Source organism: Lissotriton helveticus, chromosome 4_1 (genome assembly GCF_964261635.1).
Source record: "Lissotriton helveticus chromosome 4_1, aLisHel1.1, whole genome shotgun sequence".
Lineage (NCBI taxonomy): Eukaryota > Metazoa > Chordata > Amphibia > Caudata > Salamandridae > Lissotriton > Lissotriton helveticus.
The window spans coordinates 1,743,088,403-1,743,115,066 of record NC_136063.1 but is presented as its reverse complement, the minus strand read 5'-3'; the positions used below and the strand labels follow the sequence as shown (position 1 = coordinate 1,743,115,066).

At 45.4% G+C, this 26,664-nt stretch overlaps 1 protein-coding gene across 1 annotated transcript in view; it reads right to left on the bottom strand.

Moving 5' to 3' along the window:
• Positions 1-26,664, bottom strand: part of KLHL4 (kelch like family member 4) — an 804,052-nt gene that overhangs the window by 442,547 nt on the left and 334,841 nt on the right. Inside the window, exon 2 of the mRNA XM_078688422.1 lies at positions 7,735-7,908. Coding sequence (XP_078544548.1) covers positions 7,735-7,908 — 174 coding nt within the window. The remainder of the gene's footprint in view (positions 1-7,734; positions 7,909-26,664) is intronic.

Here is a 26,664-nt window from a genome sequence, read left to right as displayed (position 1 = left end):
GTACAGACTGCAGTTTAGGAACTCCAAGAAGAGAGAGTCTGAGACTTGGATGGAGTATGTGAATTCGTACTCGCGTGCACTGGAAGGTTGGATGAAGGGCAGTAAAGTAACTGATTTTAAGGGGTTGTTGCATTTAATCAGTTGGGAGCACTTGAGTAGTCTTTGTGTTCCAGAGCTGCGCCAGCATCTTTTAGACAGCAAGCTGACAGACCCCATTGAGCTTGCTAAAGAGGCGGACCGCTGGACCAGTACCAGGGCCCACAGAGGAATTGTGGGTACCACAGCCAAAGGTGGGCAGGGTCCCCAGCAGAAGAGTGGGGGGGACAAGGGTAACCAAAAGGAGTTCTCAGAAGGGCCCCAAAATAGTTCCCAGGGAAAGGAATCCCAACCCCCCAAACCTAAACAGCCATGGCCCTCTAAGGGCAGGCGGGACAATAAAGACAACAGGGGTCCACCTACCTGCTATCACTGCAATGAGGTGGGCCACATTGCTCCAAAATGTCCCAAGAAGAAGCAAGCACCCACTGGTGCCCCAGCGTTAGCTAGTGTAGCTTTGGGAGGGGATTTGGTTTCTAGTGATTGGGGGGAGCTAGCAGTTATGACCCTTGTCTCTCTAGGAGACCAAGAAGTGGTCCATGAAACCTTACTGCCCTCTAACACTAAGAAATATGGGCAGAAGGTGGCCATCAATGGGAGGGAGATTGAGGCTCTGAGAGACACCGGAGCCAGCGTGACATCCGTGAGGTGTCAGTGGGTGTCTGAAGAGCAAATCATCCCTGGTGTACTCCGCCCTGTAGTGGCAGCTGACAGTTCAGTGCGCTTCAGCAAGCTGGCGCGTGTTCCCTTTGAATGGGGGGAGTCTCTGGTCTTTTGGAGGTAGTTGTCAGTGATGCCTTGCCTGTAGACTGTCTGTTAGGTAACGACCTGGAGAGTTCTCAATGGAAGGATGTAGAACACAAAACTCACTTGGAGATGTTGGGTTTGCCTGCGTGGATCTGTGTGTCCACACGTGCTATGACAGCCAGTAGGGGGGAGTCAGCATAACTGGAGCCTGAAACAGTGGCCCAGAGACCTGCCAGGAGAGCAAGAGGCAGAGGGTGCGGGAAACCAGCCCCAGCCGTTCCCACGGTCCAGGAGGAAGCAGAACCTGAGGGGGATGCCCTGGAACCTACAGGGGAACAGGTAGCCGAACTGGGAGACTTACCTGAGCTGACCCATTGGCAGCAGGAAAGTGGTCCCTCCAGGGAGGAATTCTGCAAAGCGCAGAAGGAGTGCCCTTCCCTCATTGGTCTGCGGCAACAGGCTGTAGATCAGGCAGCAGGTGGAGCAGCCAGAGATCACTTCATCTACTGGGAAGATGACTTGTTATATAGCGAGCCTAAGTTTGCTGAGCCCGGTGCAGCCCGTGTGCTGGTGGTACCCGAGCGCTTCAGAAACTTCCTAATAGGTCTGGCTCATGACGTGCCTCTTGCAGGACATCTGGGGCAAGACAAGACCCTAAACAGGCTTGTCACCCACTTCCACTGGCCCCAGATGAGAAAACACGCTGGTTCCTTTTGCAGATCTTGCCAAACCTGTCAAGCCAGTGGCAAGACTGGAACAAAGTTGAAGGCACCCCTTCAACCCTTCCCAGTAGTGAGCACCCTTTTCGAGCGGGTGGGCATAGACATTGTAGGGCCCCTGGACACCAAGACAGCCTTAGGCAACAGGTTCATCCTGGTCTTAGTGGACCATGCCACTCGGTACCCGGAAGCAGTCCCTCTCAGGACAATCACAGCACCCGTGGTGGGCCGTGCATTGATGGGGATCTTTTCCCGTGTGGGGTTTCCCAGAGAGGTGGTCTCCGACCGGGGTACCAACTTCATCTCTAAGTACATGAAGTCTCTGTGGGAGGAGTGTGGGGTAACTTATAAGTTCACCACTCCTTACCACCCTCAAGGAAATGGGTTGGTTGAAAGGTTCAACCGGACCCTGAAAGGTATGATTATGGGCCTAGCGGAGCCCATGAGACGTGGGACGTCTTGTTACATGCCTGTTGTTTGCCTACAGGGAGGTGCCTCAGAAGTCCATAGGGTTCAGTCCCTTTGAACTTCTGTACGGCCACCCTGTTAGAGGACCTCTCTCACTGGTGAAGGAGGGTTGGGAAAAGTCCCGTGGGAAAACCCCCCAGGATGTGTTCAGCTATGTGCTGGCCATCCGCAACCAGACACAACGCTTCAGGAAGCTCGCTCAGGCGAACCTGGAAGCAAGCCAGGAAGAAATGAAAAGATGGTATGACCAGAATACCACTTTGGTCGAATTTCAACCTGGGCAGAAAGTGTGGGTGATGGCGCCAGTGGAGCCTTGTGCGCTCCAAGACAAGTGGACTGGGCCATATGAGGTGGTGGAAAGGAAGAGTGAGGTAACCTACCTGGTTAACCTGAGGACTCCCAGGCAGCCCCTGAGAGTCTTGCATGTGAACCGCCTCAAACCACACTTTGAGAGGTCTGAAGTAACCATGCTCATGGCTACAGATGCAGGAATGGAAGAGGATAGTGATCCTCTCCCTGACCTCCTGGCAGTTAAGGAGCAAGATGGGTCAGTGGATGGTGTGGTCCTCTCGCCCACCCTGACCCCAGAACAGCAGAGTGACTGTCGCCAAGTGTTGGGTCAGTTCTCCTCCCTGTTCTCCCTGACCCCAGGAGTCACCAACTGGTGCGTCCATGATGTGGACACTGGAGACAGTCCGCCTGTGAAACAAAAATTTTACAGAGTGGCTGACAAGGTCAGGGCCAGCATCAAGGAAGAGGTTTCCAAGATGTTGGCACTAGGGGTGATTGAGCCCTCCAGCAGCCCCTGGGCTAGCCCAGTGGTCTTGGTGCCCAAGAAAGCTGCTACGCCCGGTGGCCCTCCAGAACTCCGGTTTTGCGTGGACTACCGTGGGTTCAATGCGGTCACGAAGACTGACGCACACCCCATCCCCAGAGCTGATGAGCTTGTGGATCGGTTGGGAGCTGCCCAGTACCTCAGTACATTTGATTTGACTTCGGGGTACTGGCAGATTGCCCTAACTGATGGGGCCAAAGAGAGGTCAGCATTTTCAACGCCAGAGGGGCACTTCCCGTTCCGAGTCATGCCCTTTGGGTTGAAAAATGCCCCTGCCACATTCCAGAGACCAGGTACTGACCGGGCTGGAGGAATTCAGCGCCGCATACCTGGATGTCATTGCTGTGTTCAGCTCCACGTGGGAGGAACATTTGCAAAACCTCTGCGAAGTGTTGAAGCCTCACTATCAAGGCCAGCAAGTGCCAGATAGGGCAGGGATCTGTGGTGTATTTGGGACACCAAGTGGGGAGCGGCCAGGTGGCGCCCCTACAGGCAAAGATTGATACCATTCTGGCTTGGGAGCCCCCCAAGACCCAGACAGAGGTGAGGGCCTTTTTAGGACTCACCGGGTATTACCGACGGTTTGTCAAGGGATATGGCACCATTGTCGCCCCCTTGACAGAACTCACTTCCAAGAAGTTGCCCAAAAGAGTTGACTTGACTGACGCCTGCCAAACTGCTTTTGAAACCCTGAAAACTGCTATGTGCACAGCGCCGGTGCTCAAGGCACCTGACTTTTCCAGTGAGTTCATAGTTCAGACAGACGCTTCAGAGCATGGTGTGGGAGCAGTACTCTCACAAATCACTGAGGAGGGAGGAGACCAGCCGGTAGCCTTCATTAGCAGGAGAATACTCCCCAGGGAACAGAGGTGGAGTGCGATTGAGAGAGAGGCATTTGCTGTGGTCTGGGCTCTGAAAAAGTTGAGGCCCTACCTGTTTGGGACTCACTTCCGTGTTCAGACCGACCACAGGCGCCTCAGATGGTTAATGCAAATGAGGGGTGAGAACCCAAAACTGTTGAGGTGGTCCATCTCCCTACAGGGAATGGACTTCACGGTGGAACACCGCCCTGGCACAGAACACGCCAATGCTGATGGTCTGTCCAGGTTTTTCTGCCTTAGTGAAGAGAACTCCCAAGAGGGTGGGCAGTTCTCCCCACTTTCAGCTGGAGGGGACACGTGTTAGACCTGGCATCTTTGGCGTGGTTCCCCTATCTTTTTGCCTCTACCCCCTGTATTTTTGATGATGTGCTGGATTTCGTTTTTGCTGGTTTAGATGCTTTGGACACTCTGCCACTGCTGATCAGTGCCAGAGTGTAAGTGCTCCCTGTGTAAATTATTATTCTGATTGAATATACATGTTTGGCATATTTGTATCACTATGAAGTCCCTAGTAAAGTGCACTGGGTGTGCCAGGGCTGGTGATGACAAATGCTACTGGTGGGCCTGCAGCACTGATTGTGCCACCCACAGGAGTAGCTCTAAAATGGTGTCTCAGGCCTGCCACTGCAGTGCCTATGGGCAGTTTAGAACTGCCATGTCCTCCTGGTCAGTGTCCCCACTGACCAGGCCTAACCCTTCTCTTTTTGTGCACATCAGTCACCCCTATGGAAGGCCCAAGGTACCCCCCTGGGCAGGGTGCAGTGTATGTAAAAGGTAGAGCATGTACTAGTGCAGGTGACATGCTCTGGTAGTGAATGGCAGCCATTTTCGTTTTTCACTACTGTAAGGCTATCTTGCTCCATAGGTTAACATGGGGGATGCTGGCTACAGTGGTTAACAGCATTTCTTCCCATAGGAACAAGATAGGACATAAGCATCTAGTATCCCTGAACTCAGGATTTAATAACACATCTTTTAGGAAAGGTTGTTTTTAAATCCTGTGTATGAGAACAGCACTTTTAGAAAGTTGCTGTTCTCTTGTCTGACCCTTCTGTGTGCCTGGGCCTGTTTGTGTATTGACTGTCTGGTTTGAGAGTGACAGGGGCTGGGGGATTCCCCAGGAGGCTGGATGAGTCAGCACTAGGCTGAATGACTGCATTTGCAACTGGAGTGGTGGGAGGAGTTAGCACCTGGGCTGAATAGGGCTGTGCCTGCCTTCCACAATGCTGGCTCCACCCCCCTGCTGGGCGGCTGAGGACCCTGCCCCTCCCTCTGAAAGGAAAGATGCAGCCAGCAAAACAAAGTACTCAGGAACCACCCAGAACTGGTTCAGACCGGGCTCAGGGCCCACATGCACCAAGAGAACAAAGACTTTAGGGGTATAAGTACAGGACCCCTGACAACAGAAAATTAGATCATCCTGGAAATCAAGAAGGAACCTCTGCCAAGGAGAAAGCTGAAACTGAAGAAGGAAGATTGTCCTGCTGTTGCTCTGCTGGACTGAACTGTTGCTTTGCTGCCAAGGAGAGGGGAAGGACTTTGCTGCTGAGCTGTGTCCCCTGTCTTGAAGGAATCTCCAAGGGCCTGAGAAGAGCTGGCTCCCTGTTTTGAAGTCCCAGGAACAAAAGGACTTCATCCCCAGCTTCCCTGAACTCTGCTGAGAGAGTTCTGTCCTTCCAAGAGTGCTTGATCCAGTTGTGGGGCCTCTGGAAGTTGTACCTGTGCTGGGAAGCTTGAAACTAAGCTTGAGTGATTTTTTAACTTGAAAAGTGTCGCATCGCTCGCTTGCGGAGCGCATCCCCGACAGTGCGAGAAGTTTCCTGCCGATACGGAGGTCGAGATCGTCGCAGCGACGTCGCATCCTTCGTTTGCGGGACGCACCAGACCGGTGCGGGAAAATAGAACATCGCTGCGAGTATCGTCGCAGAGCCTGTCGTCGCTGGGTGAGATCGCCGCACCGCTTGCTTGCGGACCGCATCACGTCGCTGCGAGCATCGTCGCAGAATCAACGCATCGAGGAGCTGCGAGAGAGAGGATCCCCGCTGGACCGCGCATCGTCGCCCCGGAGATCGTCGCAGCCCCTACGAGATCGTCGCATCGTGCCTTTGCGAGAACAGACTTCCTACGGAACCTACGCACCGGAATCCATACAAGTGGCCTTCCTCCCCATACAGACCGGATTCGTCGCAACACACCCGCTGCTGCAGCAGGGCTGTTGCATCGCCTCCCCAGGGTCTCAGGAGCAACGCATCGCTTGTTTTCCACCGCACCAGCTTCTGCTTTTGGGACTTTGTTGCAACTAAAAGGTACTGTGAGTAAACGTGACGCAACTGTGAACTTTTCACGCATCAGTAGAGAATTCTATCGCAACGTAGAGAATTCTAACGCAACCTTAAGAACTCTTTTGAAACCATATTCTTGAACTGTGTATGTTGGATTTTTGTCGTTTTGGTCTTGTGTAGTTTAGATTAAAAATACCTTTATTTTTCTAAACTGTTGTGGAGTCAGTTTGTGGTGTTTTCACTGTGTTACTGTGAGTGTTGGTACAAATACTTTACGCATTGCCTCTGGTTAGCCTAGACTGCTCGTGCCAAGCTACCTAGAGGGTGAGCAGGGGTTATCTCAGAGGGTTATCTCCTTGCCCTGACTAGAAGCAAGGGTCCCTATTTGGACAGTGGTACCTACCTCTGCCAACTAGAGACCCCCAGATCTAACATTTACCGACTGAGTCTGAACTTGAGCCACTGAAAGGAAGTAAGGCTTAGGTAGATTGGCAATAACTTGTCCCCCCCACCCACATTCCACGTTCCGTACAGGAACACCCACAAGCTCCCACCCACACCAACATTCCAGATCAAAACATCCACAGATTACCTGAACATCCTAAAAAGTTTATTAATGTATTTTGGCCTCCTTTGGACAAGTTTACCATGTGTTACTCATCAAGGGACTTTATTCATAAATGAAGAGTGAGAATTTAAAGGATTTTCAACTCTGGTAAGATCTTAAAAGGTGTATTTAGAGAAGAAAGACATTGCTTTGAAAACATTGGAGTTAAACCTGTTCCACAAGGCCCTTTATGCTCTGCAATGTCTATTATGATTTTAATTGCCAACATTGTAAACTTCTCAGGGGTGGCTGTATGCTCCCCAGATTGTCGCTTCTGGCATTCTGGCATGGCTGTGTATGTTAGCTCCCTTTAAAGCTACTATACTCTCTGCCCCTATTCTGGCCTTGAGACTCAAGTTCCTCTCTCCTCTATAGAGAGCTTGAGCTAATGAGAGGTGCACAGAGATCAGCAGTTCTAGTGAGAACATTGAAGCAGAGATTAGAAGCTTTGGTAGGTGTAGGTGAGCTATGAAGGTGATCCTCTGCTCATGGATTGTCCAGAGCCTGTGATATGATGTCCCCTGCTAACCTATGGTCTGCTTTTGCTGCTTTGCAGAGTAAGACATGCAAAATGTCCAGCTTATATATATATTGATGAACCATGCCATGCGGCCACACAGCAGCCAGGCATGTTTGATCAACCCTGGATGTGTCTGCAAGTAAGCAAAGCCACGTGTGGTCACAAAGCAATTCTGCACACAGACACCCCTGTGATCATGCAAGATCAAGCAGGTACTTCTCTCGCTATGAAATAAATGGGCTTGTAAGATCCCAGGCTGTTTGCTTTGAACATTTATATAACTCTGATTTTCGCTGCAGCTTGCATTGGTATAATTCTGGGTTGTTCGGGAAGAGTACGGCAAGGGGACATCGAGTGATGTCAAAAGATAAATAACTTGAGTCTTTCATTTCACCATGGATCAACGTATTGCTTTTACAGTTCTATCAAATCTATTGCAGTACTGAGGAGAGAATTCGACCAGCAATTTTCATGGTTCCCATAGCGCACAGAATAACGTTTCTTTTTCTCACTTTTTCTCTCTAATGGTAAAATGTCAGATGGTACATATATTATTCTTTGAAACTTGAAACAGATTACCTGTGAGCAGGAATTTTGTGCTCTCCAGCAATAAGTAGGACATCACAGAGCTGCTTTTGCTGGAGGTAATTTTCCATCTTACGAAATGTCTGTTCTGCATGATTTGTGGACTGGAAGTACTCATCCGAGCCATTTGAGTTCATTCTACTAGGCGAACAGCTTGTCACTGGTAATCTGCGAAAAGAAAGAGAGAGCTGACATCAGCTTCGAGTATTTAACATTTATTGGTTGGCGATAAATGTATAAACACATCCCCGTCACTCATCCATTTACCATGCCTTGCGGTTTAGTCAACGACGAATTAGACAAAATATCACAAGAAGTGGCACCTCAGAGACCAGTAGGAAAAAACGTTCTTAATTTCGTTGCTAATGTGATATCAAGTTTTTAGATTTAGCCCAAAAAGCAGCCAGCAAAGAGTAAGGCAAGTTAACGGCATGCTCAGTTATTTATCAATCACAAGTATGGCATGAGCAAGGCCTGACGTATTCCATAACATAGACCAATAGCAGGGCAGGCCTTTTCTTGATAGTACCCTAGCAGAACCTATCTGTGTTCACGGGTCAGTCCATGCTGCTGGTTGTGTCACACAGTGACTGACTTCTGAACACACGCATCCTCCACTCCTCCCACACCTACCCGAATAGCCCACAGCTGTTGTTAAGGGGCGGGGAAGAGTTTTTAACTGGTGTGGAGCAGGGGCTGAGAATGAGACGGGAGCAGGGCTTCAAGTGGGATAAATGAACTGGGGGGAGGGTCTCTCAAAGGGGCGTGGCCAATGTAAATAATTTTGCCACGAACGGTGATGTAACTAAACAATGTGGCATAATGGCAAATTATGCGGGCGTAATTTAAATTTCACCAGACCTAGTCTTAACAAAAGTTGATAAAAATGTTTGCGTTATCTGAACTTTACTTCTCAATATGTTTAAATGTGTGAACTATCAGATAAAGATAGGTACATCTTTATATTATGCTTTACAAGTGCGAGCTCATTCAATGTTTGCTGGACACTTGTCACTAACTCGGGCTGCAGCTGTTTTCCTTGTCGGCAGCAGGAACACTGCAGAGCAAACAGACATCCTTGAACTGATTATAGCATGCAAAGAAAACCTGTTATTTGTAAAAGTGGACAGCCTATGACTGACACGTGCTGCTATCTTAAGCGTGTGCCTGTCAGTTGCAGTCAGCTCTGCAGGTTTGAGTGACTGATGTCAAGTCTGTGGATCAATGCCGTTTTGTTAGTATTTTTTAATGGTCTGTGGATCATATACTTTAATCTAATCGAGGTTTTTGTCAGCGCATTTTACCCGTGTTTATTAATCTACGTTTTGCATTTAAATGTCCTAATATGTACATCAAATCGGATGCATACATTTATAACCTAGCACACCTTTACTTTGATTTGTGGACAGTATAGAGTGAGTAGTTTGTAACTTCATGTGCATGCACAGTTTTAATTTAGAGGAGCGCACATTACTGGTAATATGGCTGTTTTTCTTTTTTCACTATCTTTTACCACATCCTCTCCCTCTACACTTTCCTCTGAACATCTTTTCATATATATTTTCCCTTTGCTTCGGTAGCGTTTCTTGGCGAATCTTGGTTATCATGGTTCACTGTGTGGGGTATCATGAATATGAGGGCAAATACATTTCTGCAAAGTGTGCCGATAATACATAATTAACGGAGCAAATTACGGAAAACTATCCAGATCAGGGGGTGTGTCAGTTAATGTGAACTTAGAAAAGTCATGAAATATAGAAATTATTGTACCTCAACTCTTACCACTCCTAAAATTATTTGTTGGAATTATCAGAAGTGGCAACATACATGTTATCTGCAGCAAATTAAATATTGTATCGCCAATGCCAAGATGTGATTTGACTTGATGTTTAATTTTATATAGCGCTCAAATGCTCTGTGGCATCTTGGCGCTGCTGCTGTCATAGAATGAAAGTGGTGGAGAAAAACAAAGAGAGCTACACTAGTGACAAAAGAGCCAGGTCTTAAGATATTTCTTAATGGACAATTGGTCTGGACAGTTCTTTTGATTCACGGAAAAAGAATTCCATAATGTTTCCGTCCCCAGAAATAAATTCCTACCTCCCTATGATGTTCGTTTGGCCCTGGGTAGCACTTGCAGCTTAACTTCAGTGGATCTGAGCTTCCGGGATGGGGTGTACCAGATTTATCTGTCCTGAAACTAGTGTGTGCCGATGTTATGCCGTGCCTTAAAAGCTATACAGAAAGCCTTAAGTTCTATTATCTTAGACAATCAGAGACAATGTAGCTTAATCAAGGCCTGGGACACCTAGCACTTTTTTGGTATACCGAACAGGAGCTGAGCCGATGCATTCTGGTGCATCTGAAGATTATGGAGAAGTATTTTCTGGATGGCCATAAATAAGGCAATGCCATAGTCACACTTAGCTAAGCTAGCATGGTAACAACAATTTTTTGGAGGTCTGAGGAAATGAAGGGACACATTTTCCTAAGAAGTCCTAAGGTAAAAATAGAGATGAAATCAGGGAATTAACCTTATTTTCATAATTGATTTTATTGTAAAAAACAATCCCCAGGTTCTTCACTTTCAGTACTGGTGAGGGAAGTGCCCCCATTTCCTGAGGCTACCAGCTTGGCCAACATAATGAGTTGTCTTTGCCTAGGAGAAGGACCTCTGATTTCCTAGAGTTAAGATTTAAACAGTTTAGCCTCATCCATCTACTTATCTGAGATAGGCAGGCGCTAAATCTTGAGGCAGTGCCTTTTCGATTACCGGATACTGATGTCACTATTTAGATATTGTCGACATATCTCTTTCCTGAAAACTGCCTGAGTGGGTGTAGTGACATCATTAACCTCTTTGGAATTTAGGTTCATGTGGAGGATATCTAAGAAAATATGTGTACACTTTGAAAGACTTCAGGTAAAGGTGAGTAAAATAAAGAAAATGTGTTGCTGCCTAGAGATCATTTGGTGAAACTGATCTGCTGTCTCTCTTCCCCAGTGCCCTAATCTAGTCTTTAGTCTCTTGCTCTATGGAGAGAGAGGGAAGGGGTAAATACCATGGAAAACAGGGCCATTTAAGAGGAATGAGAAAGTGTGATTCAACCACCATGATATCTATGATAGCCTGGTATTTTATCGGAGTACATTTTAGAGATAAACGTTTCAGTGAAAGCATGAAACTGAAACAATACATAATTGGAAATTACATCTCAGAAATGCAAATCATAGTACTATGTTGTAGTCAGAATTAGGATAATGTGGTGTGGTATATTTTTAAGGCACGGCTTTTACCATGTTTATGTCAGTTTTTTAAGGGGGTTATGGTCAGGATCAAACATGAGTTTAGGGTAATGGTGAGCGTTAGGACCAGACTGGGGTCAACACAAATGTCAGACATGAAATTGTAGACTATTCAAAACAGTTAAGCTCAAGGTGATGACTAGGGTCAAGTTTTGGGTTTTGGGGAGCAAAAGTTAAGGTCCAGGTCCTGGCTAGACTAGTGTTATAACAAAACAATTGGTCATGGTTAGGGAAAGTATTTGGCATAAAAACAACGTTTGTGGTTAGCAACCAGAATTCTGGTTGATAATGCAGGCATGATCAACATAATTTAACTTCTGCTTTTGCAGTTTTAAATGTTGATAATTATTAATTGTAATGAACGTTTGCTCCCACTCTTTCACCTTCCTTTAATATCCTGATTTCTAATGGTATGACTCTATTCAGATGCACAAAAATTCCTTCATAAGACAGGAACCTAAACACCTGGCAGTTCCAAAATGTCCACCTGAAGGTAGTGTTATAAGTTTTATTGAGAGGCATGGCAATAGTCATATAATAAGAGTTGATATACGTACCATTGATAATGATGTGCAACATATTTAGTTATAGTAGTTATGGTCAATTTGGTGTAGTCTTCACCCCACTTTCTTCCCATGCCCCTTTTGGGTCTTTCTGTCTTTAGAATCCTGGTCTGAGCAGTCACCTGGTTCCATTGTTCTGCCAATATAGGTGCTGGATTCATGATCTTGGACAGATCCAGCACTATGCCATTCTGAAAATGATATGGCAAAACAGAGCCATGCAGGTACTAAGGGGGCGAAGAAAGGAAGGGGGAGGGGTAAAAGGGTGTTGAGGATAGTGGATGCCAGGTGTCCCAGTTATAAGGAAGGAAACTAAAAATGGAATAGTCCCAATTAGGAGAACAGGTCATCACACACACCAAAGGGTGTCATGCTTTATCATTGGGCAGCTCTTCGTTGGGCCGGTGCAGCAATGCCCAACAGGCCCCGCAGGAGGCTCTGTGCCGGAGGTTTTCTGTGGTTGCTGACATGAAGCTAGAAAGTAGTGTGGGGGCCTATGTGTAGTGAGTAGAGATGTGAAACAAAAGGTGTGAATTAAAAATAGCTAGAGGACTCCCAAAAACACAATTTTATTCACTAGGTTTCTTTCTATGCTATGGATAAAAACAACCAACAAAAGTCATAGCTGAGGAGAGAAAATGATACCTGCTTCAGCTCAGAGTGATATGTGTGGGGTGGAGATGGTTGACATGTTTTATGCCCTAAATCGCCCGGTTGGATCATGGCATTTCATGAGGACCGGGGGATCCTCATCTACTCTATGGGGACGTAAGGGGATGATATGTAGTAAAAATCACGACCCCTATAGTCTGGACTTGTGTCGTAGTCCTGCGTGAAGGTGAAAATGTGGAAAGAAGGAAAAAAGTGCATTATACCTAACGGAGAAAACCTATAGGGAAGGTATTTTAGACCCCAACAGTGACGTCCAGGATGCTTGCAAATTGGCGAGGGAAGAGAAACTCAGTTGGAGGTCCTCTAAAGCGCAGGACATACCTGCATCTGGACATCACCGAGGAGCCCTCTAGCTATTTTTTATTCACACTTTTTGTTTCCCATGTGGGGCCCATTGGGCATTGCAGCTCTGGCACAACGAGGGGCTGCCCAACGATGAAGATTGACACCCTTTGAGGTGTGTGAGGGCCCTTTCTCCTAATCGGAGCTATTCCATTTTTATTTTCCTTCCTTATACTTGGAACACCTGGCATCCATTATTCTTAATCCCCATTTTCCCCTCCCCCTTAACCCTTCCGGTCCTCGCGTCCCTTAGGAACTGCATACCTCTGCTTTTGAATATCTAATTGAGGCCTGTATTCTGGACCTACCAAGCCCCTTGTCCCTCTTTTTGCGGCAAATTCAGAAAATTATGACATCAAAGAAGGCGATTTTTGTGTCTTTTTGTTCAAACTTGTTGTAACACATCCCATTTGTGATCCACTACCAGATGAACTACCAGATTAAAGCTGCAGTAATGCTACACACGTGTCATTTTACCACAGATCGTTGTGTTGCAAACTGCCCCAATGTTAATCCTCATGTGGTTTCAAACATATGGGTCGATTAGGATTGCGGTGAATCCGCATCCTTCGGGCCGGCGGAAGCCACCGCCGGTCTGGAGGATGCGGATTCACCGCTGCGGTAAATGGAAACACCCCCCGCCACATTAGGATGGCTGGGGGGTCATCGGCGGACGGAAAGACTGTCCGCCGCTTTTCCGCCGTGGTCGCCTTCCGACCATGGCAGAAAAGCTCTAATATGGTGGCGGTGTCTATCAGACACCGCTAGCCATATTAGGATGTGCTTCAGGACATGCCTTTCCGTGGCGGCAATGCCTAATAGGCGCCTAGTTTAGGTGCTATCTTGGATGCTGTGTGTATTTATGACTTTATATTAGAATATTAGAATGATTTAAGTTTTCTGTATACCGATCAAAGCGAAAAACAAATGCCGTTTCACAGTGCTTATTTTGTGCATTCCGAATCCTCCTAACCGTTTAAAATGAAAATAGAAAAAATGGCGTAAAATCTGAGATCCAGATTGGCTGATTATCCCTGTATTTCATGTGATCTCCGGGATCTCTGTCTCTCGGTACTTAAGTGGAATTTTCTTACCGCAGATTGCCTCATTCATGTCCTATACCAGGGATTCAAATGTCTAATCTGGGATGCTTTCTATTCCTGTGGTTTTCACGCAGAAACACGTGAACTCAAACAGAGCTTACATATTTTTCAGTGTCTGGTATTTTTAGCTGTTATATTTCACACAGACCACAGAGATCATATCCTAAGCCGGTTTCTCTAAATGTAACACCGATCCTGCCTCGAGAAGGAAGAACTACTGAATGACAATTCGAGGCGTGTGAAAACCCATTTGTCATAAAACAGGAAAGGAAGATCCGTAAACATTTTTTAAAATTATTTGTTGCATTTATTCAAACGCCATTTTATAGTGTGTCAAGGAGAAATGTGGGCTTGGTAGAACGAGGACAGAAATAACAGTTATTTCTGTGTTGTAGTTAGCTAATGCAGATTAATTACCTGAAAGCTCAGGAGGACGATGTGCAAATTCACCTACTGTGAACCATGCATGATAATTGCCAGGCTCCTTTTGGCAACAAATGGAAGTCACAGCTGTGTGCAATTCAGCAGCCTGAAAGACAGGCTTCAGGAGGCTGGGGGTTGATGTATGCCTAGCTTAACTTTTGTCACAGACAGTAATCAGTTCAAAATAATTTTTACTTTCACTTTTTTTCGATCCATCTCATTTGTTAAATAAGTGAAGGTTCAAAATGAATGCGGTTGCCAGGAATGTTACCACTGGAAACGATGCGAGATAAGGTATTAACTAGAAATTACAATTGTACAGTTCAAATGCAAGGTGGTCATATAAAGGGAAGGAGATTCCTGTCAGAATTATTAAAAGGCTTCACATTTGCAGTTACTGCATTACCAGGTGTGAAGGTACGACCAAGGATAGGGTGAATTAACAAATTCATCTGCTCTGAAATGCGAAGACACCATTTCAATGATCCAGTGAAACTGTTTAAATCATGATGGTTGCATTACGATGTGCAGCTGAAAGGCTGTGTCTATGCTTAGTACATGCTCTCCACCCAAAACATTGAAGAAGAGTTTGAAGTTACATCAAACACCAGTATTTTTAACGCTGGGCTGCAATGCACTCCATTTATTTTCACAGTGCGACTACAGACCTGGACCAGCCTTATGCAAATCAGCTGTATTTCAGTGTGTTAGAAAATTAGTTCCTGGTTGACTGGGGACAAGCCCTGGTCAAGCAGTTACAGCAATCCTAGTCAGGGCAAGTCAAAAATGCATCCTAAATTAACCGGTGCTCCCCTTCTGGTAGTTTGGCACTGAGCTGTTAAGCTTAACTTAAGAGGCAATGTGTAAAGTATTTGTGCGAAACTCCAAATAATAAAACAGCTAAAACACCACACATAAAGATTCCACACCAAGTTTGAAAAATTGATCCTAATTTAATAAATATAACCAAACAAAAGCAACACAACTCCAATATGTGGGACCAGAGTTATGAATTTTGAGAGAATAAGCTGAAATAAAGGGGTCCATTATGATTGTGGTGGGAACGCCACCGCATGTATGGCAGTGGCAATCCGCCTGCAAAAACCTCCGCCCGCTCTGATTTCTCCCCCCGCCACATAACCCTGGGGGGAGCCCCACGGACCGAAAGACCATCCGCCGGTTTTCCGCCCGGTCGAGGAGTCGACCGGGCGGAAAAGCTGCTGACATGGTGGCGTGTCTGGGAGACACCGCCATCCATACCAGCATTATGGCGGGCGCCACGGAAAGGCAGGCGGTTTTCGCCATTGAGGGCCCGTAGCGTGGCAGGCACCACACGGCACCACGCGATGCCTGCCACGTTGTGCATGAAACTGCACAACATGCCTTCTTGGTATTGTGGCAGGCGGTGCTGAGAGCACCACCCTCCGCAATGTCAAGTATGCAGGATACGCCCGGCACTGTGGCGGGCGCATCCTAATACCACCAATGGGACCCCCACACCGATGGCGGGTGGTTCCTTTTTCCACTGGTATGGCGGGCAAACTGTGCCCCAAAATGTCTAAAAGCATAAAGCGCCAACTGGGAATATCTGGTCGCTGTGCACTGGGTCAAATCAGAAAGTTCAAGCCGACCACGATGGAGTGCGGGTAGAATACAGTCCCAGATAAGTCCCCTGAAGTTTTGCTTTCTTAAGAATTTTGCCTAGAGTCCCATTCCCGGGGTAGAGGTGTGCGGAAACCAAGAAGAGAGTCGCTGGCTCCATTGTAATTAAGCAAAAAGAAGTACTTGATCACTATAGACACAAGAGCTTCAGCAAAATTGGATGTAGTTACCAATTTAAATACAACTATTAAAGTGGCCCCTAATTCAGCAGAACTGCCACTATAAACTCCTCTGTGCCACTAGATTCATGTGGAGGGTATTACACTAATGATCCAGGTTCAAATGGTTCAAATGAAAGGCTATAGCCAAATTTATACCTGCATCCCACTTTATGTCCTGCCATATTAGTAGACAACAAGAAAGATAGTAGATAAGCATTGTTCAGTCTCCTAAACGTGACACTTTTAAGTCCTAGATTCCTATGCATTCCCAGGTGGCAACCTGTAGATCATACAGAAGAGGAGATAGGATCTGAAAGTGCAGAGAGCAGATTCCACAGAGAGTAAGATATGAGGAGAAAGACAATGGAAAACGGCTTCGAAGACTAGCTTCACAGTGCACTACTATGAAGAAGGTAGAATATTTCTAGCACGTTTTCACCTATGTCAATTCACTGCGATAGATGAGGCTGTGGTCTTTATATTTTGTTTACTTCACCTGTATTTATTGTTTCTGATTTATTGGTTGAAAATATTTAAAGGATGTCATAATTGAGGATTGCAAATAACAAAGAGCTCTATTGAAAAGGACTTCAATATACCACAAAGGTTAAACTGTTATATTATGTCTTGCATTATGATTTTACGAAAGAAACTAGGGGCCCTCTTACGATGTTGGGGGGAGGAAACTCCGCCCAACATCGTCTTGGTACCGACCGACTCCCGGTCGCTGGTCCCGACCGACTAATTAGAATATGACCGAACACTGTTCAGTCGCATTCCTATACCTTACAATGGGAGCATGTATTCCAGCCGGAAAACATGCTCCCATTGTAAAATAGGAGATGCAGTTCATCCCTGCACCCCATGGCAGGTACCTCGAGGTGTCTGCCACGGGGTGTAGGAATCAACAGGGGACACAATTGGTGCCCCCTTGGCCTCCAACTGGAGGCTGTGCACCCATGGGGGTCCTGCTGGGGGCCCCAATGTTAAGTTCCAACAACCTCTCTGTGTCGGAAAGGCCAGCACAGAAAGGCTATTGAAATCTGGCATCGCAATTCCTCTGGCAGATAAGCTGCCCTTGGGATTACTGACTGCATACCGACTGGCGGACGGGCTCTCCGAGCCCATCAGTAGCTAGTTGGAATGACTGGTCAGATTCCTTTTTAACAGCCTCTATTGTAATGAGGCAGGTAGAAAGAAATCCAACCGGCACATTACGATGTTGTTGGACAGGCTCTGACCGACGGTCGGAGCCTTTTCATTGTAATCGGCCTCTATGTAACTGGTCAAAAAAACGTGAATTGAACTTGTGCTAAAATATGTATTTAAAGTACATACATGGTTAGAAATAGATGTTCTACATCTATTAGACCACCTAGAATCATTGTCCAAATTAAGATGGACTGTCCCTTGTCAAGTTTATATCTTTCCTCATCAATGAGCCAAAGCTGATCAGATTTGAAACTCGTGAGGACCTATTGGCTTGCATCGTATTCAAACCACATACAAATTCACACTTATCATTTTAGGCTATATAAATTTACTTATTTCAGGTCTCCTTTTGGTGTAATTCAGTTCAGCCATTTTTGTGGAATTGCTGCTCAAATTTGATTTGGGACCCCCTTGCTCTTGGCTCATGCTCAATGGAGCACCCTTAAACTTTTAAGGACGGAGCTGAGGTGGATGAACTTTTATCTTTGGAACGTTTTGTGAAGAGTCATCAAATGGTGTCAGAGTTATTAGCAAACCCCAAAATTATTTTGATTTTAGATCCCATAGGAGATTTTGTCCACTCCTACATTCGAAGCTGCTGCTCAGATTTATACAAAACTTGGGATAGTAACAGAATATTACTCAGAAATTGTATTTTAGTCGGTGTCAATCTAGTCAGCATTATTTGAGATATGAATGTTTTAAAAAGTTGTAGAGCAGGCTTTAAGGGGTAAACAGCATATCTATGCATTAAAAATTGCAATTCAGTAAACTGTGCTGGCGGGCCTGTGGTCCACTGTGCTGGTGGGACTGTGGTGCACTGGGCACCCTCACCCACTTACTTTGCAACTGCCCTAAACTGGGGACATATTGGCAACAAACACTAGATGAAATAGATTTCCACTTTGATACACACATACCGAGATTCCCGGCGTATGTTCTTCTGGGCCTCCCCAATACCATCACCTTTCGGCTCACCTCTAGGAAAGGTAAACAGATGGTACTAACTTTAGGTGCAGCAGTTTAAAACATCCTCACACATTGGGGTTCCCCTCCAGTCCCTACACGATTAGGCTGGCTCCATTACCTATGGTCCATCCTAGGGATGGAGAAGAGTTCCCTCTCATTAACCAATCCTGGGGTTTCCATCCATGAGCTATGGGCACCCCTCTTCACGCTCGTGACATCTGAATTTACAGAGCTCACCTGCCCCAAATTTCTTAGATTGGTTAGACTGGCGAATCCTCCTCCTGTTTCTGCCGCCGCTACATCTGCACCTAGCCGCGTCCGAGATCTGCTTGCTGGGTCACAACACTCCCTTTTGGTTTTTCTTTTCTCATCAGATGGTCCTGTTTCTCTCCTTTTGTTTTTAGAGGAGGAAGAGAGGGGTGGGTGAGGGTGTTTGTTTTATCTTTTGTTGTTGTTCTTGCCTGCAACGCACAATAGTGACATGCCGGGTTGTAACCCGAGGAAAGTGGAGCACATTGGCTCATTTATTCTCTTGGTGGATGTTAGAACTGGGATTTTCTGGTTGGCTAAGGCTTACGCCAGAGCCAGGCAGAAACCTCCATTCTAGTCAGGGCAAGGGGGTCACACGCCAAGATAAACCCTGCTCACCCCCTTGGTAGCTTGGCACGAGCAGACAGGCTTATCCCGGAGGCAATGTGTAAAGCATTTGCGCACGCACACAACAGAAACAACATCCCAGGCACACCACAAAAGGAACTCCACACAAGGTTATATAAAAATAACTTTTGTATTGTAAACACACATCAGATAGTGTCACACAATATACATTGTGCCAACTGGCACGGGCAATATTCACATGGGATTATTTACACCAGGACAGGGCCACGTGGGCCACTGTCAGAATCAGCACTTAGTAGAACTAGCACTTAGAATAACTGTAATACCAAATAACAATTATAGATCACAACCAGTAACCACTGGTAACGGTAGGTACACACTACGCAATACTAATAATCATAGGCCTAGATCACGCATGGACACATAACCTCTCTAGTATAACATACTAGGCAAAGTAAACTCCTAAGCATTAACACATTTAGAAGTATAACACAAGTATAAAGGCAAAGCACATTACGCAGCAATCATATTTAGGCCTAGCCAGTATAACTACAGTAGGCAATCTCTCACTAGTCTAAACACATTAGACCCTCCCCCTAAGAATAAATCACATTTAGGGGCATACCTCACAGTGAAGTAAACTCTCACTGACATAAACCCACATAGGTAAAATAACCCCATAATCATAGTAACATCACATTGCGCAAAAATCACATTAGGCAATTACCATCATAAACATAGTTAAATCACATTAGGGCCTTGCGCCCTACCCAAATACCAGCCCCCTGGCCAACTGGCCATATCAAGAAAGGGCTCAAATGCCCTGTGTCCAGAATGTCAGGGCACGCTGCCAATGCAGCTCCAGTCAGGGGTGCACCACCGGCGCAAACCTAAACGTTGCAGCTGCCCACTACTTGCTGGGCAGCTGAGAACAGTAACAGGGCCTAAACGTTGCAGCTGGCACTAAGTGCTGCGCAGCTGTAGAAGGCCTGGCACCACTGTGCCATCTCTGTACCTCTCAGGGACTCTCAAATTGCACCTAAACGGTGCAATGTGCCCGTTGGAGCCCTCGGGCTCTGTGAAAGTTCATGGGACCCCTTAGAACGGCATATGCCCCCAAGCCCACAATAGCGCTTACACAAATAAGGTTCGGGTAGAGCCACGCAGGCTCTTTAAACAAAAAAATGTGCCCCACAGAGAATAAGCACGGGCACTACAGGGTTTCTGGGGCTATCCACAAGACACTTGCCCCACTTTTGAAGGAGCGGCCCGCTGCACGACAAGGCCGCTCAAAACTATGGCCCTTCTCCTATCAGGGACCAACATCCACCCGCCTGAAGCCCCCCCAGCCCTTCTCACCTCATTGGGCCGCTCAGGGGTGCTCTCTCTCATGCTGCGGGCCTCGCCAGGACACGCGGTGGGGGCAGGCACCGGCAATGTGCCTCGAGCCCCCTCCGCTTTCAGTCACCTTCTGCTGGCGCCTGCGGGGCTCTCCCTCGGTCACGGGAACCCCGCAACGGCAGGCGCCATCCTCTTCTCGCCGGGCCGCTCCACGCGATCCCTCCAGGCTGCCGGGCGTGCGCGGGACATCCGGCTGGAATGCAGGCCCCGTCCACGTTCGGGGCAAGGGCGCCTGACTTCCGGTTGTTCGCCCCTGCAGCGGCGGTGTTTTTCCTTGCGATAAGATGAGGGATAGGCTCCCTCAATCCGCCAACCAATGTTGAATTAAAATATCGGGAACACGGGCATGATGCAGGGTAGGCACCTGCGCCCCCTAAACGATCCCATAAGCGGGGTAGCACCTGCCCCTAAATGATCCCATAAGCGGGGTAGCACCCGCAAGGCACAAGGAGGAGGAGGGAATCCCCACACCGGGGGATTCCCTCAGTACAGAAGGGAAACACAGCGCTGCAGTAAAAATAAAGCGCTCCTCAGGAAACATCAACCCTTGGTAAAGGCAGACACAGGGGAACAGGGCTCCAGAAGTCCTGAGGCATCAAGGAGGTAGCACACCAACCTAGTAAGGGAAATCCTCCAGGCATCAAGGGGCTGGGAAGGGCCCAGGCAGGCAAGCCTTCCCCTGGGTCCCAGCAGCAGCACGCCCCTGGTAGTTTCAAGTTAGAAAAAACAAGAACCTTTTACAAGAGGTCACAGCCTCTTTTTATACAGCACAATCCTTTGTCTAAAGGTGCAGGGTGGGGGCAAAACCAGGCGCAGCTGGTTTGGGAGCACTCTTGATGTGCTCAGCTACCCCTCTCATTCACTAGTCAGGCTAGGGTCATCAGTCGCACCACAGGAGGCGGAGCCAGCATTGTGTGGGGAAAGCCCAGCCCTATTCAGGTCCTAGGTGCAGCCCCTCCCTCACATCAGCATGCTAATCTCAACACTCACCACTGGGCAGACCCATCCAGACTCCTGGAGCCAGGCTCACCAGCCAGCTCCAGCCAATCACGTGCCAGCACACTCACTACACACGCACACCCATGCCTAGAAGTGGCACTTCCACACTAGACACATCCATGCCGCATACATCATTGCGCAGCATTCAATCTCATGAGTTCGCACATACCAAACTCAACCCTGCACTACCCACACATCAGGAACTACCATGGTCACACATATTCCCCATGCGTTCCTATGGGAGGGCAGGTCACTCACCACACATACACAGAGAGCTCACGCACTTTACACTGTACCACAGTGAAAAAGTGCGCAGAGGCCTAAAATCACCAACACCACGTTACAGAAATCGGCTAGGAAAAAGCAAAAAGCTTCGGGGTGAACCTGCCAAAAGGGCCAGGTCCAACAGTGGATAAAATTAATACAATACATCTCAACAAAAAACAAAATGTGATTCAGAAAATCATGAATCATGTCATTATTTACTCAAAGTTATTGGCTGAAGAAGATTTATTATTTTTCTGCCATCTATAAATACATCATTTTTTTTAAATAATCACAATTTCTATACACTGTGAGAAAAAAAAACACAGCATTAGGGAGGCAACAAGAGAGGTGCACAACCCCAGAGAAGAGCTGGTGGGGCATTGAGAGGTGTGGAAAATTTCAGGAAAAAAAATTAAAACATTAGAGTTTGCTATAACATAACATGTATTTATAAAGTACATGTTCGGCCAAGGGCATCTTGGCACTGAATGACAGATGTTTATTGCTACCCAACTTAATTATATTCATTTTATCAACCTCAAAAAGATGAAAGGCTGAGTGGGCCCGCTGGGATTTGAACCTGTGATTATGAGGTTGAACACTGGACCCTGTAGTGGACTCATTAGATGACTGAGCCTCCAGACCCAGAACTGATAGTAAAATCTTCTTAAAGTTGTTCCTAAAAATCGTGATTCCACTGAAATCATTCTGTACTTCTGAAAAAAGGCACAATTTTATGTAAAAAATTTCGATTTTCATGATAACACTTTAATCCTCAAAAAACGAAATACGTTCCAAATTACGATGGGTTCAGCACAGTTTTCCAGGCAAACACTGCTGCACCAGGCTCTTGAGACAACCTCCACGTGTAGTTTCTTTCTCTCTCCTCCCGACCCATCTACTTTGTTTTTCAGAAATCTCTCTTGATTTTCTATTCAGGTGTGATCACTGTAATATTCTTCCTTCTCTTCTCCTAGGCACCCTTGCAAATTCTCCGGTATCCTCTTGTTCAATGTCTTCTTTAATTTATAATAAAACCCCTCTGTCCCTCGTTCCAGCTGTCCACCCTCTGCTCAAGTATCATTACATATCATGATGCTTGGCTTCTCCTATTTAACAGCTGCCCTTTCACTTACTTCCCTTGCCTCTTCTTCCCTCTCCTCATTTCCTCTCTGGCTTTGCCTATGATGCACAATTTGTCCCTCAAACTGACTCTCCCCTTTCTCTTTCATTTGTCTCGCATTCGTTACGTCTTGCCATTTCCAGTCATTTCTATTTCTTTAATCTTCCCAGCATCTGACTAATGCCTTTTGGTCTTCTCCCATTTATTGTCCACCGTTTATCTTTGTTCTAGTTCCATCGCTTCTTTCTCACTTTTGACTTTCATAGTCTTTCCTCCTCATCTACCACGTTCCTTCTCTCTCCTCTTCTAACCTCTCAACTCATTGTTTTCCTCTGCTCCTTTACCCCATACACTCTTCGCCGTTTCCCTTAAACATGCACATCCCTTTCCCTTCCTTTTGCCAAAATCATTTATAAAGACGTGACGTTGAATATTAGATTACTACAAATTTAAATTTACATAAAATGTGTATTTACTTCATGCTACATTTTACCAATCAGGTGGCTTTGAGTCAGCAGAGAATATGGAATAAGTGTACATGTTTACAAAAGGAACAGTAGCAGGGCCTATGTTTTTTCTCTAAACATATGTGACAAATGGAATACATCACTGACTCTGGAATTGCAGTCTTTGAAGTCATTATGTCTCACTATCTACTGCTGAATACCTTCCTCTGTGCTATGCACAGGTTCAAGCCATGAGCAGGAAAACACAATAAGGGTGGGAAAAGGAGAGGTCCTGAGAACATTCATGTGATTTCTGTTGCTAGGAAACACTGCAGGAGTCCAAAACGACAGCATTTTTCAGCATTTAGGTTCACACTCTATACTCCGCTAAAGGACATGGATAAAGAAAAGAGTGATTATCTGTTGTGAGTCGTAGAAACCAGGCACCTGACATCCGAAAGATGTCACAATAGCATGTTAGTTGTTATCAAGATTTCTTTTTTCACACACCACTTGCGACTCCGTGTTACAGGACAACGCAAAGTCACATACTAGATGCATGCACTTGTTCCATCCATGCAGTGAGAAGCAGATATATATTTCGGTGAACAACCTAAATATCGAATCCAAAATATAGACTGCCCAGAATATCGAATTAAAAATATAGAGAGCCCAGAATATCGAATTACAATAAATATAGTTGGATAGAATATCGAAATTGAGGTAAGAAATATCGATTTCCATAATATCGAATTAAAAATATAGTTTTAAATAATATCACATTTTTTTTACTGTTATGTATGCTAGTATATGTGTTAAACATATATAATATTTTTGTAATGTATGTTTAAATTTTTTTAGGTAATGAATTTTATATTATTTAATTTTTGCGTAATTTAATTCTGTAGCGGGTTGTGGGTTTATAGGGGAATAGGGTGGGAAGTAATTTAATTGTAATTTACTAAATATGTATTTTTATTTATATGTATTGATAATTAGTTAATTGTTAATTAATTATTAATTGGCAATTATTTTGTATTAATTGGTCATTAATTTTAATTAATTGTTTAATTGGTAATTATGTTAATTGTTTTAATTTACTATTTGGAGTGGGTTGTGGGTTTTAGGGGAATAGGGTGGGAAGTCATGTAATTGTAATTAAATAATTATTTAAATTATTTTTGAGTATTGATAAATAATTTATTGTTAATTTATTTTTAATTGGTCATTTTTGTATTACTTATTACATTTTTGGTGTTGAAAATTAATTGGTTGTTAATTAATTATAAATAGGTATAGTAATAGGTATAGTGACTGTGCCACTGGAACCATGTTAAATCCGATTGATGAGCCCCAATCAAGGGTGAAACTGGTCTTGGGTTGATTGTGTTCGAGTTCAGGGAGAACTTTGCTTGGCAGCTCAGGTTTGACTGTTCCTATTGGAGTAGGGTCAAGACTAATTTGCGTATGGCTGTGTCTAAACTGAAGTGAAATGGTGGGCAAAGAACAATGGATTGGAATGCTACCCCAAACGATTGCAAGTGGTTAGACTTGTGGCAAGAATTCCAAGTGGTTAGACTTGTGGCAAGTATTCTTCCCATCACCTAATGTAACTTTTATATTACTCTGGTGATGGCACTGCCTATAGTATTGTGGAGTAAGAAGAGGATGATGTAGCAGAAGAGGTGGGTTTCATTGCTTCATTATTTGTGCCTCCTTAACCCCTACTCTTTAGGGAAGTTGATACCGCCTTCTTTACAGACAGAAGGGCCATAACGTCAGTTACAAGTTTGTTTTTTGAATGTACCATTAGACAAATGATTCCCCAATGCAATACATATTTTACCTGGAAGGAGTGGGGACCCCAGCATCATTCAGCAGTAGGTTATCTCCAAAGTAAACTCACTTCATTATGACTGAGTCCTGCAATGCAAAGACATTCTGCTTAGATGGAAAAGGATGGCAGCAGTATTTGTTGCTGCCTCTGCTTATTCCTACGATGGCCTGTGATGCTGAAGCAAATCACCCCTTGTCCTGAGGGAAGAAGTGGCAATGACTAACAGGACTACAAGGATCCAAGTCAGTTATCTGCACCACCTCGTTGCCATTTGTAATAAGTGCTGAGACAACATGCTTGTCTTACTGTAGGCTGGGAATATCGAACAGCAGAACATTTAATTACAACAATATCAAGGGACAGACAGTCCATTTTTATGATTAGGCCATAACCCCAAACTAATATCAACTGTTTGATTCTATTTTGACCCCAGCTGAGGTAATGTTATACATTTCTGCTGCTTGTCATTTATCAGTGGTTTAGCGTTTTTAATAATTTGCCATTTTTCAAATACTTTTTGTCTTGGCACTTTGTGCCCCACTCATAAAAATATGGAAACCCATTGGCAAAGGGCAAAATCCCTGACAAAAATGAGCAGCCACACTTCTGTTGCTACAGCTTCCGATTTCCAAGTGGTAAAAGAGGGCACCCGCAGCACAGATACACATTGGCTCCTGTGATGCAGCGAGAATGGTGATGGAGAGCTGTTGATGTCAGATGTGCCTTGCCCCCTGAGCCACATCCCCCATACGATCTGTATTCACAGGTACAGCCATTAAGAAGCCGCCCCCGGAGCATAAATGATAATCCTTTTGGGGAAGGGAAGAAAATCTGTACTCTTGTTACAATGAGTGGTTCAATACTGGTCTGCAAACAGGTAGGAATATTTTTGCCCCTTGCCTACATTGTGTTTTCTGATGCAGCAGCCCTAAAGTTGGTTAGGTGCCCATTTCAACGCATCTGTTCGTGAGTGAGGGGTAAGAAAACATTTCATCTGTCATGGCCCTGGCATATCATATTTAACTGGTATTTTATTTAAAAGTAATGAAACTCATAATATGTACAACGTTAAAATAACTACTTTAGGGCAGTCCCCCAGGAAGTACATATATCTCTGGCCGTTGAAGTTCCTGATTGGGCCTATTCAGAAGCTAACTAGTCTTCTTGTGAAACTTCTAGTTTGGAGTTAAACTTCAAGAAGACCAGTAGAAACACTAATTAGCCCGGGTGGAACAATAATCTCTCTATGCGGACAAGCCTAGGCCATTCACCATGAACACCTTGTAGCACCTAACTAGGCTTCTAAATTGCTGACTCCGCTTTGATATGGTAGAGCAAATCGATTCTTCATAGGAAGGAAGTCCCTAAGCCAATTTAAAAATGAAGAAGTGCCAAAGAAGAGCGTCATGTCAGCTTAGCTAGAAATGTCTGGATTTGTCTAGCCTCTCTCCTTTTTTACCGTGCCAGGACAGTAGTTTAGTAGAATTTCCAAAAGATTCCGCATTCCATATGGATTCATACAGCCTTAGTAGGCATTCCTGCCTCAGAAAATATATACAAAATAACACCAGTGGTATTGCTAATATTAATGAAATGTCGTATCCATGTTCCCAATTACCCTTTCAGAGCTGTTTCTGCTGTAAAGCAGGACCATCTAATATGGAAAGGAACATTTTCAGTCAGAAAAGTGTATGAGACACAAGGAAAATACTTATATAGCCTTACAGGAATGTGGTGTTATCCAGCAAAATGAACGTTTTATCAGACCAAGGTGAAAACAGTGGTAAGTGCTGGGAAACAACAGATCTCTATATGGTGAA